This window comes from Microcebus murinus, chromosome 1 (genome assembly GCF_040939455.1).
Source record: "Microcebus murinus isolate Inina chromosome 1, M.murinus_Inina_mat1.0, whole genome shotgun sequence".
Taxonomy (NCBI): Eukaryota; Metazoa; Chordata; class Mammalia; order Primates; family Cheirogaleidae; genus Microcebus; species Microcebus murinus.
In genome coordinates, this window is record NC_134104.1 from 152,601,780 (window position 1) to 152,616,685 (window position 14,906).

The window sequence follows — 14,906 nt, forward strand, 5'->3', positions numbered from 1 at the left end:
CAGTGCCTGGTGCCCAGCCCGGGCTCCTTTGTGAAGCCCCTCTGACGGCCTCCTTGGAGGTGTGGCAAACAAGGCACCACGAGGGGCTGGCAAGTTCCTGCAGTGTGTAGCTGAGGTGAATTGGAATTTTCCTTTTTCCCTCAGGGTGTGTATTTTCAAAAGGACAGCTCCTGGGTGGAGGGAGTCCAGGCGCGTTTGGCCTGGGAAGGTGGCTTCCTGAGCGGAAGCAGCTTGTAGGCTTAGGTCTTCATGAATCAGCACAACAAATGACATCTTGGGACACCTCCCCACCACTCCACTGAGGATCCCCCCTCCAAAAGAGCCCAGGCTTTTCACACTGTCATGACGACAGATCACTGCCGATCCAGCCCGTCGTCAGTGCCGTGAAGGACGCGGGCGATGAGGCGGTGCACACACCGCCGGGGAGATGAGCGGCAGGGCCGCTGTGGAAAACCGCGGGGAAGCATTAGCAGAGCAGAGAGCGCGCCTACCCCGCGAGCCAGCCGAGCGCGCCGCTCCTGCAGGTACGCGCCCCCAGAAGCGGCATGCGCGGCAGGAGGCGAGCACACGGCTGTTCGCGCACTGTCGGGAAGAGCCTGGTTGGAAGCTACCCAACTGCCACCCACGGCGGGACAGACGCACAGAACCCTCCACAGCCGTGAGAATGGACGGTCTACGGCTCACACAGCTGAGTGGTGACGCTCAGGAACCTATCATGAGTGAAAGAAGTCAGATACAAAAGCGTACAGACTGTATGAAATTCAAAAACAAGCAAAACAAATTAATTTTAGGGATATTGTAGAAAATCAAGGAAATTATTAATATTATCCCTATAATCAGATTCCCTAAGAAAGGGGGAGAGAGAACCTGGACAGGAGAAACCCTATCTACTCTTCTGCCTTTGTGGAAAATAATACTTTGGAGGGAAACAATCAATCAATCAATAAAACAAAATAAAACAACTGAGTAAAGATCAAGCATATCTGTGATCACAACCAGTGTGAATGCACAAACTCTATTAAATACTTCTAAAAGATCAAGATTCTTACATTAGGTAAAAAAACCACAAAAAACCCACTCAGATGATACTTATTAGAGACACACCTAAAATAAAGTGAAATAAAGAAGGTAAGAGGATAAAGATGGGCAAAAACATATTCAGTATATGCAAGGAAAAGTAGAAACAGCAATGTTCATCTCTGAAAATGATTCAAGACAAATGACTTAAACAGAAAAAAAAGTTATGTTTTTGAACATAACTTAAACAGAAAAAAAAGTTATGTCTTTATGCTGAAAAAAGACAAACTGCAATGATATATAACATCATAAAATTCTGTCCATCAGTAAAATAACATCAAACATATCAAGCAAAGTCCATCGGTGATACATAAGAAATCGAAAAACCTCACTTGTTGTGGCGGAGTCTCCTACAACTCACTCTGACTGTGAGGGATGGAATATCTATAAAAATCAACCGCATATTAGACTACTCAGAAAGCCACAATAACTTCCTTAAATGCTGAACTAGTGTGGGCCACATTTTTTTATCATGATGCAATTAAACAAGGCTTTTAAACAAAATATGCCAAATCATTTGAAAATTTAAAAAATAAACCTTACCAAATTAATTTGAGGAAATAAATACACTCTATAAATTATTTAGAAAATACTAATAATTAGAGCAAAGCATTTTTTGAACTTCTTAGGCATGTCCAAGGTAAATTCATAACCTTAAAGGCATTTATTATTGAATAACAAAAATGAAAATAAATGAATTATATACTCAAATAAGAAGCCATAAAAGGTATAAAAATAAACAAGAGGAAAACCTGTAGGTAACAAGTACAAAATACAGAATTATACCTTAATCAGTTATAAGAACAGCCAGAATGAAGCATGAACCCTGTAATGGATCTTAAAAAAAAAAAAAAAGTAGTATTAAATAGGACAAAAAGGTGTATTTTATATTGACAGGGTGGAACCCACTAACATGGAAGAGCAGGCATGAACATTGTACTCCCTAATAACACAGCTTTGAAACATATAAAGCAAAATTGTTAAAACTGTAAGAAGTAGCCAAATAATTTTTGTGGCAAACCTCTAAGAAATCAACAGATTATATAGCCATAAAATATTTGAGGTGTTGAAAGGATTTGAATAACACAATCAACAAGCCTGATCCAAACAGTTGTAGCTCAAATTTTGTTCTGAAACACACTTTTGAACGCACATCAAACATTCACGAAGACTGACAAAATACGAGGCCACAAATAAAACCTCAATAAATTCCAAAATACAGAAATAATTAAATCCATATACAGTCATGTATCGCTTGGCAATGGGGATACATTCTGAGAAATGTGCTGTAGGGTAATTTCATCATTGTGCAAATATCATAGACTTACACAAACCTAGATGGTATAAATATTTTTATTTATATGTATTTTTTCATATAGAAAACCAAATGTCCCAGTACCATTACTCAATATCAATCATTTCCCCTATTTGATCTGCATTGTTAATATCAAGTGCCACATATCCGGTTTCTATATATGCTTCATTATAATCCTATGAGACCACTGTTGTATATGCAGTCTGTTGTTGACTGAAACATTATTATGTAGCACATGACTGTAATGATAATAGAGAAAAAAAGGAGAATCCCCATTTCTCCCCAAAACTGTCCATCGGGAAATTAAATAACATCCTTCTATATAACTCTTGGGTGTAATAGGAAATATAGTGTGACATTATAAATAACAAAGAAATGAATGACCATGAAGCCAGTATATATAAAATATGGCCAAAGGAAAATTTGGCCAGAGGAAAATTTATGGAATTAAGTGAAGATATTTGAAACCAAAGAAGTCTAAAATAATGAACTAAGCATACTAATCAAGAAGTTAGGAAAAAAAAATAAAATAAATCCCTAAAAGTAGAAGGTTGAAGTTATTAAAACTAAAAGAACTTTAATGAAATAAACAAACAGAAGCAGATTTGATCACTAAAACCAAAAGTTAGTTTGTACCATTTAGGAGTTCCCAAGTAACAGAAATTTCCACTCAGGTTTATAATTTCCATCTCTTCTCTCTGCCTTCAGTAGTGGCAGCTTCTGCCTCAGTTGGTCCCCTTATTGAAGAATGGCTGCCAATAGCCAATCTCCTCCTGCTTCTTCATCTACATTCGGAAAGAGAGTGTGCATGTCTTCTCTCTAACCACCCCTTATCTGATTGGGACAGCCCAGGTCAGCACCTCCCCGGGGGCAGGTGGCTGGGGTACTAGAACATGACTAGATCAAGCTGGGAGCTGGAAGAGTGACAGCATCCCCAAGGAGGACATGAGCAGCCTGGCAGAGGTGTGGGCCCCTGACCAGGAAAGGGGGTAATACAAAGGAAGCAGGAGGAAGGCTACCATAGAGCTAACCACATGGCTTTTTGAACATACCTATGAAGTAGATGGAATTTTGGAAGTTGTAATCTGTAATAATTAAGAAAAAGGGAGACTACATACATGAACAATATTAGAAATAGGAAAGAGAACAGACTCAAATTTTATACATCAACTTGAAATTTGTAAATCTAGGGTAAATTAAGTGATTTCCTAGGAAACCGTACTAGAATTAATTCAAAAAGAGGCGAAATATGTGACTAGGCCAGTAATATATAGAGAAATTTTTCAAGTAGTCAAAGATTTCTCCCCTAAAAAATGCATCAGGCTCAGTGAGTTTTATGTGCACAATCTACCAAACCTAAGGAACAGACAATGCTGGTGTTTTATAAACTGCTCTAGGGCATAGGAAAATACTAGAAAGCTGTTCAACATGTCTTTAAGAGGTTAGCATAGCAATGACACCAAACTTGAACAAAGGATAGAACAACAACAGAAAAAAACTATAGGCTAATTCCAACAGTGGAGCAAAAAGTCTAAGCAAAATGTCAGCAAATCTACAGTGTATTATAGGACTTACCTAGGAATACTATTAATCTAGTAATGTAATTCAGTATGTAAATAAATAAGAAAATCCACAGAATCATTTGAATAGGTCACTTCTGCATCACCAGGGCCCACAACAGTCCCTGGCACAGAGAAGACTCTGAATAAACACGTGGAATGGATGAAAGAATGAAGTCAGAATTAGCACATGTACTCCCACCGTTACTGCTACTATTTCATGCTGTGCAGGATGGCGGTCTCCGGCAATGAGGTCAGAAAAAGAAATAATAAGATGAAGCTGTTACCATTTTAAGTCATTTGATTATGCAAAAATAAGCCAAGGGAATCATCTGAAAAACCACTGAATCAATAAGACAGTTTTGCAAGACAGCCAGGAATCAAGATCACAATTTTTTAAAAATCCATCAATAGCTGTACAATACCTAACATATAGAATTAGAAAAAAATGTAATGAGAAAAGATATTATTCACAACATGAACAAAATTTATAAAATACTTAGAAATAAACACAATATTTTCCTAGACATCTATGAAAACACCTGGGAAGCTACTGAAAAGACACAGAAGATGAGGTGAATGAATGGAGACATCCCTGGTTCGGAATTCAACATTGTAGAAGTGACAGTTCTCCCCAAATTAATCAATGTATTTAATTCCAATTCAAATACCAATAGTGTTTTTAATCAAATTTGACAAACTAATTCTAAAGTTTACATAGAAGACAATAGGCAATAATTTTTTTAAAGGAAGAGGAGAGCTTTTGCTACCATTTAACAAAGTATAACAAAGCTGATTGAAACATTACAGCACTAACCCAGGGACCAGAAAAACAGATGAGTGGGAAAATAATACAGGGTTGAAACACACACCCATGCATATACTGGGATTTCACTATTATAAATGGGGAAATTCAAATCAGCAGGAAGAGAGAGATGGACCTACAAGAAATGGTGTCAATGAAAGTGGCTCTCCAGTTAGAAATAGAGCCATACCTCACACCACACATAAAAAGAAATTTCAAGTGAATTAGAGTTAATCAAACAATGTAAATTAAAAAAAAATAAGCAGAAAAAACAGCTTTTATAATCTGGAGATGGAGAAGGCCATCCTAAGAGAGGCACAAAACCCGAAAATAAAGACTGACTGATATGACTCCATGATAATTTTAAAAGGCTTTATGGTAAAATTACCCATATTTCTAAAAGACAAGTGGCCTACTGAAGAAAATATTTGCAAAATAATTGAAAAAAAGCTAAGTATTCAGAAAAGATAAAGACCTTCAATAGAAAAAGATAAGGAATCCAATAGAAAAATAGGCAAAGTATACGAACAGAGGACTTACTAAAGCAAAAGTATGCTTTTTTTCAATAAACACATGAAAAAACATTTTTCCAATAAATAAAATACAAATTAAGACAGCCATGGTATAATTTTCTGCCATTAATGGGCAAAAATTGGCCGGGCGCGGTGGCTCACGCCTATAATCCTAGCACTCTGGGAGGCGGAGGCGGGTGGATTGCTGAGGTCAGGAGTTCAAAACCAGCCTGACCGAGACCCCGTCTCTACTAAAAATAGAAAGAAATTAATTGACCAACTAAAAATATATATACAAAAAATTAGCCGGGCATGGTGGCGCATGCCTGTAGTCCCAGCTACTTGGGAGGCTGAGGCAGCAGGATTGCTTGAGCCCAGGAGTTTGAGGTTGCTGTGAGCTAGGCTGATGCCACAGCATTCACTCTAGCCAGGGCAACAAAGCGAGACTCTGTCTCAAGAAAAAAAAGAAAAAAAAAACGGGCAAAAATTGAAAAGATCAATAACATCTATTCTTAGCAAAGAGGAAACATTGATTCTCGTATACTGCAGGTGTGAATGTAAACTGGTTCAGCTTTGGAGGTCAGGGGGTGAATTTGATAGTATTCATCCAAAATTATTAAATTTGCATTTCCTTTGACCATCTTCCCCTCAGTCTCTCTCCTGGGAAGCCAGCAGTGGACATGCCACCACACGTGCTCCCCACACGTGCGGGAGTGTGTTCATGGCAGCACCATGGCAATGCTCACAAGTCACAAACAACCTAAAAACTGGTGATGGCCAATTCACATGTTCATCTACATGGAACACATGCAGTACTGTAAAGCTGTGCTCTGGGTACTGACACGGAAAGATCTTCAGGTCATGTGCTTTCTTAAGGCATCAGTTATTAACACATATATGAGACCCGTTTGTTTTAAAAATCATAAAGCTGTTGTTTAAGGATGTTCATAATGATTACTTCTGGGGATGGGAGCAGGACCGGCAGTGGGATTAGATGAAAGAAGGGGAATGTATATACATATATCTGAATTTTGTTAGTAAATCACAAGAATGTATTTAGATATTACACATGATCCTTTTTTTAAGAGAAAAAAAATGTAGAAAGAAATAGACCAAAATGAGAATAGTGGATATCTCCATGTGGTGGGACTCCAGAGGATGTTTTCTTTCTTTTGGCTTGACTGTTTCCTAATTTTCTACAACAAATATGCAATACTTTTATAATCAGGATTTAAAAAAAAAAGAAAAGGAAGGAGAAGAAGGGAGGAGGAGCATGAAGGAGGAGGAAGGAGGAGAGAGGAGGAGGGAGGAGGCAGAAGGAGGTGGAAGAGGAAGAAGAAGAAGGAGGAGGAAGAGGAGAAGAAGAAGAAAGAAGAAAGCTAATTTTTGGGCCGGGCGCGGTGGCTCATGCCTGTAATCCTAGCTCTCTGGGAGGCCGAGGCGGGCGGATTGCTCAAGGTCAGGAGTTCGAAACCAGCCTGAGCAAGAGCGAGACCCCGTCTCTACTATAAATAGAAAGAAATTAATTGGCCAACTAATATATACAAAAAATTAGCCGGGCATGGTGGTGAATGCCTGTAGTCCCAGCTACTTGGGAGGCTGAGGCAGGAGGATCGCTTGAGCCCAGGAGTTTGAGGTTGCTGTGAGCTAGGCTGACGCCACGGCACTCACTCTAGCCTGGGCAACAAAGCGAGACTCTGTCTCAAAAAAAAAAAAAAAGAAAGCTAATTTTTGGAGTCCCATCTGTGGGTCATTCCTACTGTCAGCCTACAAGCCTTCAGGATATGTTTCAACTGCTCCCTTATAGCATGCCCACTTTACAGATGAGAAAACTGAGGCCACAGGACCTGGCCCTCTACCTATGCCCCAGCTCTAATGATACAGCGAAAACAATCAGCATGCACTCTGGGGAGGCTCCTGGAAGACCTAATTCCAGGGAGCCCTGCCCTCCCACCCATCCCCACGCCCCAGGGCTACCCCAGAGAACAGAAAAGAGAAAAGAGCCAACTCAGGTTTGCACAAGTTTAATCCCTGCTATGTGGTCCCATATTCCAGGACCTTTCCAGGCCACACTTCCCTTCTCCTGGTCACCCAAGGCCAAGTCATCCACCACATTTCTCCCCGAGAGGATGCCAAAGTGAGACCCAGTCTTGCAGGGGCCACTCTTTCGCCACCCGGACTCTTGCTGAATATGGACACGTGACCTTGCTCAACCTCCACCCAGCCCCACTGAGCAGAGGCAACGCAGGAAGAGAAGGGGGGGATGTCAGGGGCCCACCCGGGAGTGCAGCAGCCAGCACAGGAATAGGAGCCAGGCAGAGGCGCAGACACCTGCAAGGGCTCCATTGCTCATTTGCTTCTTGATCCATTTGGTATATTTGGTGACGCGGGTGTACACGCCTGGATTCTCTGCTTTTGCGCAGGCCTTTTCCCAGGATAACACCCCAGCCAGAATCCATCTGCCCTCAACTTCACAAGCCAATGGTCCCCCGGAATCCCCCTGGACAAAGAGAGCAGTGATGGAGGCTGTGGGTGGTGCTGGGCCCCAAGGGACCTATAGGGCCCACCCTCTGAGCTCTGCTTGGAAAAGTCTTTCACTCCTTGAGGCTCGCACTCCCAGTGGTCCTCCTATGGCTCCTCTGTTGAGGACCCCACTCAGAGTAATGCCCAAAATCAATGTCTCAGGAGAAGGCAGGAGGGAGCAGAGCACTGCCTGGTGGTGGTAACAGAGAGGAAGGCCAGGCCAACCCCTCCCCAGGGGACTGCCCCACCCGACAGGAGATCTGCCAGAACCTCCCGGAAACTCACATTGCACAAGTTGTCTCCATAGTTGGTGGCACAGACCATGTCCTTCAGGACAAGGCGGATAACTCGGGGGAAGATGGACTTCCTGTGGTAGATGCGGTCACACCTCTTGTTGTCCATGATAAACACCTCGGCCTCCTGCAGCTCTGTGGTCAGCACGGAGTCAGCTGTGGAGGAGCCCGGCGGAGTGAGCACTAACTCCTCACTGCACGCAGCCCTGACCTCTGCCTAGTGCCATGTCACCCTACCCTGGAGACTCCACCAAGCCACACCCTGTCACACCTGCCAGACCTCCCTCACCTGCCCCGACCCCCTGCAGTGCAGACCTTGTCCGGCAAGCAGCTCACCCTCCCGGCTTGGCCTCAGGACCACCTGGCAAGGCCTTTGTCTCTTTCTTCCTCAGCACGGACCCCTACCCATGCTCAGCTGTGACTTCCTTCCAGGCAGGGCATGCATTTCCAATGCCCAGGGCTGGGGGTGTGGCTGATGCTCAAAGTTTGTCAAGTGAATGAATGAGTGAGTGAGTGAATTTATGAATCCCCAACTCTAAGCTTCTAAAAGAGGCAGGTGATCACGCCCAGCCCAGGCACTGCTAGGCCTGAATGAGATGCCCATGTAAACAGTGATGATGGTCACCCCATGAGGAGTGGTCGATCCTAACACATTCAAAGAAACAGGGGCCAGAGATGACAAACACAAGCTTCCCAAGAGGCACCATGAGGGGGCCAGCAGGAGACGGCCTGGAAGGAAAGGAGTGTGCTCTTTGTGGCACCACACCCACCTCCCACCCACCCTACTCACCTGAAAACCTTTGTTTAACCTGGCTCCAGCCAGTCACCCAGCACTGCGTCCCAACCTTCAGGTTGAGGTTGGGCTCAGGGAGACAGATGGGCTGCACGTAGTTGCTGAAGATGACAGGAGTGTGAAGGTGGAGCAGGGCGACATCGCCTATGATGAAATTCTGGCCCCAGTACTTGGGGTGCATAATGATGTCCTTCACAGGAATCCAGAGCGCCCTGGTGACGTTCACAGGCTGCAGCTTGGAAGTGCCAAGCATCACTGAGTACTCCTTGGTGCTGCGGAAGACAGAGAGCTCCACCTGGTAGATACCAGGTTCCCAAGCGAGAATATGTTCCTACCTCCCCACAGCCCCTCTCCCTCAGCAGGAGTCCTGCCTGTTTGCTGTGTTCGCCCCATCTTGCCTGATCTAGCCCAGGGGCCCTCAGGGTCAGCGGTCTGACTGCCTCTTCACTCATCATTTAAGTTGATTCGAGGCGCCCAGGTCTGTGTGCTGTACATGCAGGCACAGAGGTGTTGCTGTAGTTGGTGGACATGTATGTTCTCTTGTGGGGGGGCTGGGGAGTGTGTTCTGAGTTTTCTTGTTGCTCAGCCTGGGATACACTCTTTGTGACTCGGGGCACCTGCCCCAGCTCAGTCCCTGACCCCTGGACATTCTGAGCATGACTCTTCCCTATTCTGGATGCCCCTTCCCATGCTCTCCCAACCCATCTCCTCCCCAGTTGTTTCGCAGAGGAAATGAGGGGCCCGTTGTGGCTCTGGGTCTCCAGGCCCTGGACGCATGGTCCGCACTCACCCTAGGATGCAGTGGGCAGCAGTCACCACCCAGCTGGAGTTAATGAGGGCTCCTCCACACACGTGCTCATTCTCTATCCGGAGGCTCACCTCCCAGGGCCAATGGCGGGTCACACCCCCATCCTCCGACCACCAGGGTGCACCACAAACTTCAGGCACAGTGACCACATAGAGGAGGAAGAGAATGACTGAGATCAAGGCACCCTCCAGGGCCAATCTGCATAAGGCTATAAACTTAGGGGCTTGTTCCCATTTCAAAGAGGGGAAGACTGAGGCTGAGAGAAGGGCACTGTCCTGCCCAAAGGCACTGAACTAACAGAAATGGACAATGACAGAGATAAAAAAGCATCAAGACAGACACACAGACATCACAGCAGGAGAGAGAGATACTAAGAGTCAAATGGAGCACTCAGTACAGAGCCTCAAAACAAAGGAGAAGCAGGAGTCCCAAGACAAGAAATGCATTTTCTTGTGTCTGGAGGAGTTCTTAGGCCACACTCCTGAGAAGCTATAATGCTCGCTGCATCTCTTAGATGCAAAAGGCCTCTGTCCCTACACTGCTCAGAGTCAAGAAAAGCTTCTGGCTTCCATGTCAGAAGTTTTCACCTGACCATGCAAGTCCCAGCATGACCCACAGAGGCCCCCCACACACAGCTCACACACCCTTAGCGTGCACGTAGTTCTGCCAATCGAGTCGTATGATATATGAATGTATGAATAAACACAGACACAGAAATTCTAAATAAAACATTAGCCAACATTATACTTTTAAAAAGACAATGCACCATGATCATATAAGGATTGTTCCAGGGGTGCAGGGGTAGTCCTATATAGTGTAGTCTCCACATAAATTAGTTCTAACAATAAAGAGAGAAAGACCATGTGCTTTTTCTCCATAGACACAGAAAAAGGCATTTGAAAAATGCAACACATTATTTATGACTTTTAAAAAAAACCTTACTTAAAGTAGAAATGGAAAGGAAATTCTTAACTTTATAAAGGTTAGATATGTCGCAAACCTATAGCAAACATCATATAACATTAAAGAACAGGCAAAGAAGGATCTATCCCATCAGAGGCCAGGAAGAAGGACCCTCTGTAAGGAGGAGAGCAAAGGAAGTAATATAGAGGGCACAAGGGGCTTCTGGGTGTTGGTACTGTCCTCCTTCACCAGGTGGTGACTACACAGGTGTGTTCACTGCATGATGATTCCTCGAGCTGGACCTTCCTGTGTGTACCTTTGTGTAATGCATGTAATACTTGAATAAAACAAGTCACTTTGAAAATCAGTAACATTTCTCTATCCCAGCACAACCAGCCAGAAAATATACTCAAGATAAAATACACTGTCAGTAGCCAAAAATTATAAAGTACCTAGGAATTAACTTATCTAACATCACACAAGACTTCTGGGGTAAAAAATTTTAAACTATAATAAAGGACACAGAAAATTATCAGCATAAAGGGAGAGACATTCTATACTCTTAAACAGAATAACTGAATGTGTTAGATGCAATTTATCCCAATATCAATAAATTCATTTTGCAAGTTAGAATTTTTAGGAAACTTGATAAACTTCCTCTAAAACTGAAATAGAAAAACAAACGTCCACATATAGCTCAGTCTTTGCAAAAGTACAGCAAAGAAGGGCCACTTGTCCTAGCAGATATTAAAACAGACGTGACAGCCACAGAAACAAAAACAGTGTGGTATTATTGCGAGGACAGACAAATGTGCCAATGGAAAAAAAAATACACAACTTAAGATTGTTCCATGTCTTACAGGAACTTCACGTCAACAGAGGAACCATAACGATCATTGGGGAAAAGAAGGACTATGGAGTAGATGGTGTTGGGAAACTGGCTCACTATAAAAGAAATAAGAAAAATAAAACTAGATTCCTTGCTAATAGCACTTAAAGACCTAAAAGTGAAAGGTAAAACTGTAAAGTTAACAAAATATGTGACATAAGGTGGGAAAGAACTCCTTAAACAAAACCTCAAAACACAAACCATAGAGCATAGGCTGATTAACTTGACTGCATCAAAATCAAGGAGTTTTGACTCCAGGAGCAAGATTCACAAGCAGAGGGCAGATTGGGAGGGAATATTCGCAATATCTAAAATCAATCCAAGACTTTTATTAGAAATATGCAAGAACTCTAAGAAATCAACAAGAAAAAAGAACAGACAATATATAAAAGAGAAGGTCAAGCAATTTATTAGAAGAAGAAACTCAAAAAACCAAAAGAATATTGAGCCAAGTTCAAATCATAAGTAATGAGAAAAATGCAAATCAAATCAAGAAGTCATTTTATTTATCTATTAGCTTGGCAAAAAATGTAAAAGCTGGATCATGCCAAGGGTTGGTAGGTCTGTGGCAATATATACTCCTTTATACACTGCTAAAAAAAGTTTGGAGGGGTGGCCAAATTGGAATATGGGTAGTAGATAAAAGTATGGTAACAATGTAAACTTTTGAAATTGGTAAGTACACTGTGGTTATGTAAGAGAATATTCTCAGAAAATATCCACCAAAGTACTGAGCAATAAAGAGCCATGCTGTAGCATTCTGGGAGGCTGAGGCGGGCGGATTGGAGTTCAAGACCAGCCTGGGTAGGAGTGAGACCTCGTCTCTACTAAAAAAAAAAAATAGAAAGAAATTAATTGGCCAACTAAAAATATATAGAAAAAAATTAGCCGGGCATAGTGGCGCATGCCTGTAGTCTCAGCTACTTGGGAGGCTGAGACAGGAGGATCTCTTGAGCCCAGGAGTTTGAGGCTGCTATAAGCTAGGCTGCCCCCACAGCACTCTAGCCCGGGTAACAGAGTGAGACTCTGTCTCCAAAAAAAAAAAAAAAGCCATGCTGCATGTTATCCTCAAATGATACTATAAAAAAATGTGTATATATGTTCCCTGTACTACTTATATTTTTGCAGTATTCTATAAATTTCAAATTTTTCCAAATAAAAACATTTTCTTAATAGGGAATTAAAAGAGGAGGGAACAGAAACAGATCTAGAGTACACACCATTTACATAAATTAAAAATACATGCACACAAAACAGCAATATATATGTTAGCCAAAGCACACACACACAGAAAGGTCCACATTGAACACACAAGAAAGGTTGAGGGGAATGGGAGTGGGGCCTGGATACAGGCTGGGATAACTAAATCAATCAGCCAAACAATCAATAATGAACCAAGTGGCATCTGGCAGGACCTATGACAATGGAGGCTCACAAACTGAAGAACAGGAGTAACCCAATCCTCCATCCCTTTTCTAAGGGAAAAGACAAGAACCCCCAAAGGAGCCAGGCTCTGTAGATACCACCACAGGGCCCAGGAGTCTCCATGTGAAGCTGGAGAGTTTAGAGCTTGAAAGGTTTCTGTGTGGAAAGGGGCTGCATCAGCTTCCTAGACATGTCCCCTGATGGGATTCAACCTGGAATGAATTCAAAGAGGCTCAGCATTCCCAAGGGAGGCCCGGATACTCTTTCCTCTGGACTGTTAGGTCTGTATGTTCTGGCAGCTACAGGCAGTTCTCTAGGAAGCAGGCCCCTGAGACTAAATTCCCGCTTCCTACAGACCCAGAAACACGATCTATGTGACTCCCTTCAGAACATACCCTCCCAGGGGCTGAAGCTTTTCCTGTAGAAGGGGCTCACCCTACCCACCTGGTTTGGTTTCGTCCTCTCTGTAACCTGAAAGAGAAAAGAGGGACAGAGATGGAGCAAGAGCTCACGACAGGATGTCAGCAAAGAGGTGCATTTTTTAATTAACTTGTTCATTCATTCAATCACCAAATATGTCCTAATCTTCCACTCTGTTCCCAGCCTGGGGCTGGAAGCTGGGGAGACAGAGAAGTGTCAAACAGAACCTGCCCTCGAGGAACACAGCGTCCAGTAGGGGAGACAGAAATAAATACACAACCACCTGTATGAGATTAGTACAGGCACAGGGCCACAGGTGTCAGGCGAGCCCAGAAGAAGCAGTGGACAGAAAAGACCTCTGGGAAAAGCGGTTACTGTGCCAAGCCTTAAAGATGAGAAGGTAAAACAGAAAAGTGACAATGACATTCCTTGCAGAAGAAACACCATTGTGTATGCCAGAGATTCCAGAGGATGAAGGGCAAGTCCTGTGACAGCAAGAGATGAGCCAGAGGAGGAGAGTCAGGCCAATCAGCCAGGCTGAGGCCCTCTGGGAAGAGGGAGGCCAACACAGGTGTGACAGGGTCAGGCTTGTATTGTGAAGGCAGTGTGGAGAATAGACAGGAAGGTGACAAGACTGAGGGCAGTGAGACTCCATGGGAGGCTCCACAGAACCAAGGCAAGAAATGAGGAGTTCTGAATGACTAAGTGGCTCTGGAAGGAAGGTGACTTTTAGAATATTCCTTTTGCGGATGGGGACCAGGAATTTGCCTGGGCCAAACCACGTGCCCGAATGGGGTCTCCAGGGTCCCAGCTCCCTGGGAAGATCAGAGCCTGGGGTGGAGGGGAGGAGTGCGAGAGGCCTGGGGGTGCTGCTGGAGAGGGCAGGCCGGGCGGTTGGGACATCAGCCACGGGGTCCAGATTGGAGGAGAGGAGGCAGAGGGGTCCTCCGCTCTGCTGGTCCCCAGGAGGCTGCAGGGCAGGCGCAGCCTGAGGGAGGAGGACTGAGAAGGCAGGTGTTTACGACCCCTGGAATCGCCCTGGCGAGATCCTGGGAGGGGGTAGTGGAGGAGAGGTGACCGTGGGGTGGGTGGCCAATAAAAGTCCCCGCCGCACGCCGAGGCCAGGCCTCCGCCCCAACGCCAGGCAGGGAGCTGGAGGCAGAGTAGGCCTGGTTCAAGGGGGAAGGGGCGGAGCAGAAGGGAGGGACAGTGGCTGCCGAGGCGCCCACCTCACCCGAGCTCAGCGTTGGCGGCGGGAGCAGCAGAAGCAGCGTCGGCAGCAGGACTCGGCAGCTCAGCACCGAGGGCCCAGCGAAGAGGCTGGACGGAGAGGCAGCCATAGCCGGGGATGCCACCTGGCGGAGGCAGAGGCAACGCCCACGTGACCGCGCACGTGCCTGGCGCAGGGCCACGTGACCGCACCCCAGCACGTGATGGCGCGGGCACACACTGGCGCATTTTCCGCACCTCAGCGTCCTGCGTGTCCAACCTGGGGGCCCTAGGTTTGTGATTGCTCCGTAGGTGATCGCCCCGGGAAATCACCCCCAAGGGCTCTTAAGTTTGTGACAGTACCCCTAGAACCTG

The 14,906-nt window shown here is 44.6% G+C and overlaps 1 protein-coding gene across 1 annotated transcript; it reads right to left on the bottom strand.

Moving 5' to 3' along the window:
* Positions 1–7,295: 7,295 nt before the first annotated feature.
* Positions 7,296–14,688, bottom strand: PRSS45 (Putative serine protease 45). The gene is made up of 6 exons (XM_075995469.1): positions 14,557–14,688; positions 13,347–13,373; positions 9,668–9,815; positions 8,875–9,149; positions 8,077–8,240; positions 7,296–7,768 (listed from the first exon to the last, which is right to left on the bottom strand). Exons 1-6 carry the CDS (start codon positions 14,660–14,662, stop codon positions 7,535–7,537), a joined length of 954 nt encoding a protein of 317 aa, XP_075851584.1. The 5' UTR covers positions 14,663–14,688; the 3' UTR covers positions 7,296–7,534.
* Between the last annotated feature and the right edge of the window lie 218 nt (positions 14,689–14,906).

Bases quoted from the DNA above. Each gene is read 5' to 3' on its own strand.
- PRSS45 (XM_075995469.1), bottom strand. From the start codon at position 14,662: ATGGCTGCCTCTCCGTCCAGCCTCTTCGCTGGGCCCTCGGTGCTGAGC. The intron at 9,816-13,346 runs GTGGGTAGGGTG...CTGTGCCTGAAG, and splicing joins AGAGGACGAAACCAAACCAG to TTTGTGGTGCACCCTGGTGG. The intron at 7,769-8,076 runs GTGAGTTTCCGG...CTCTTTGTCCAG, and splicing joins ATGGAGACAACTTGTGCAAT to GGGGATTCCGGGGGACCATT.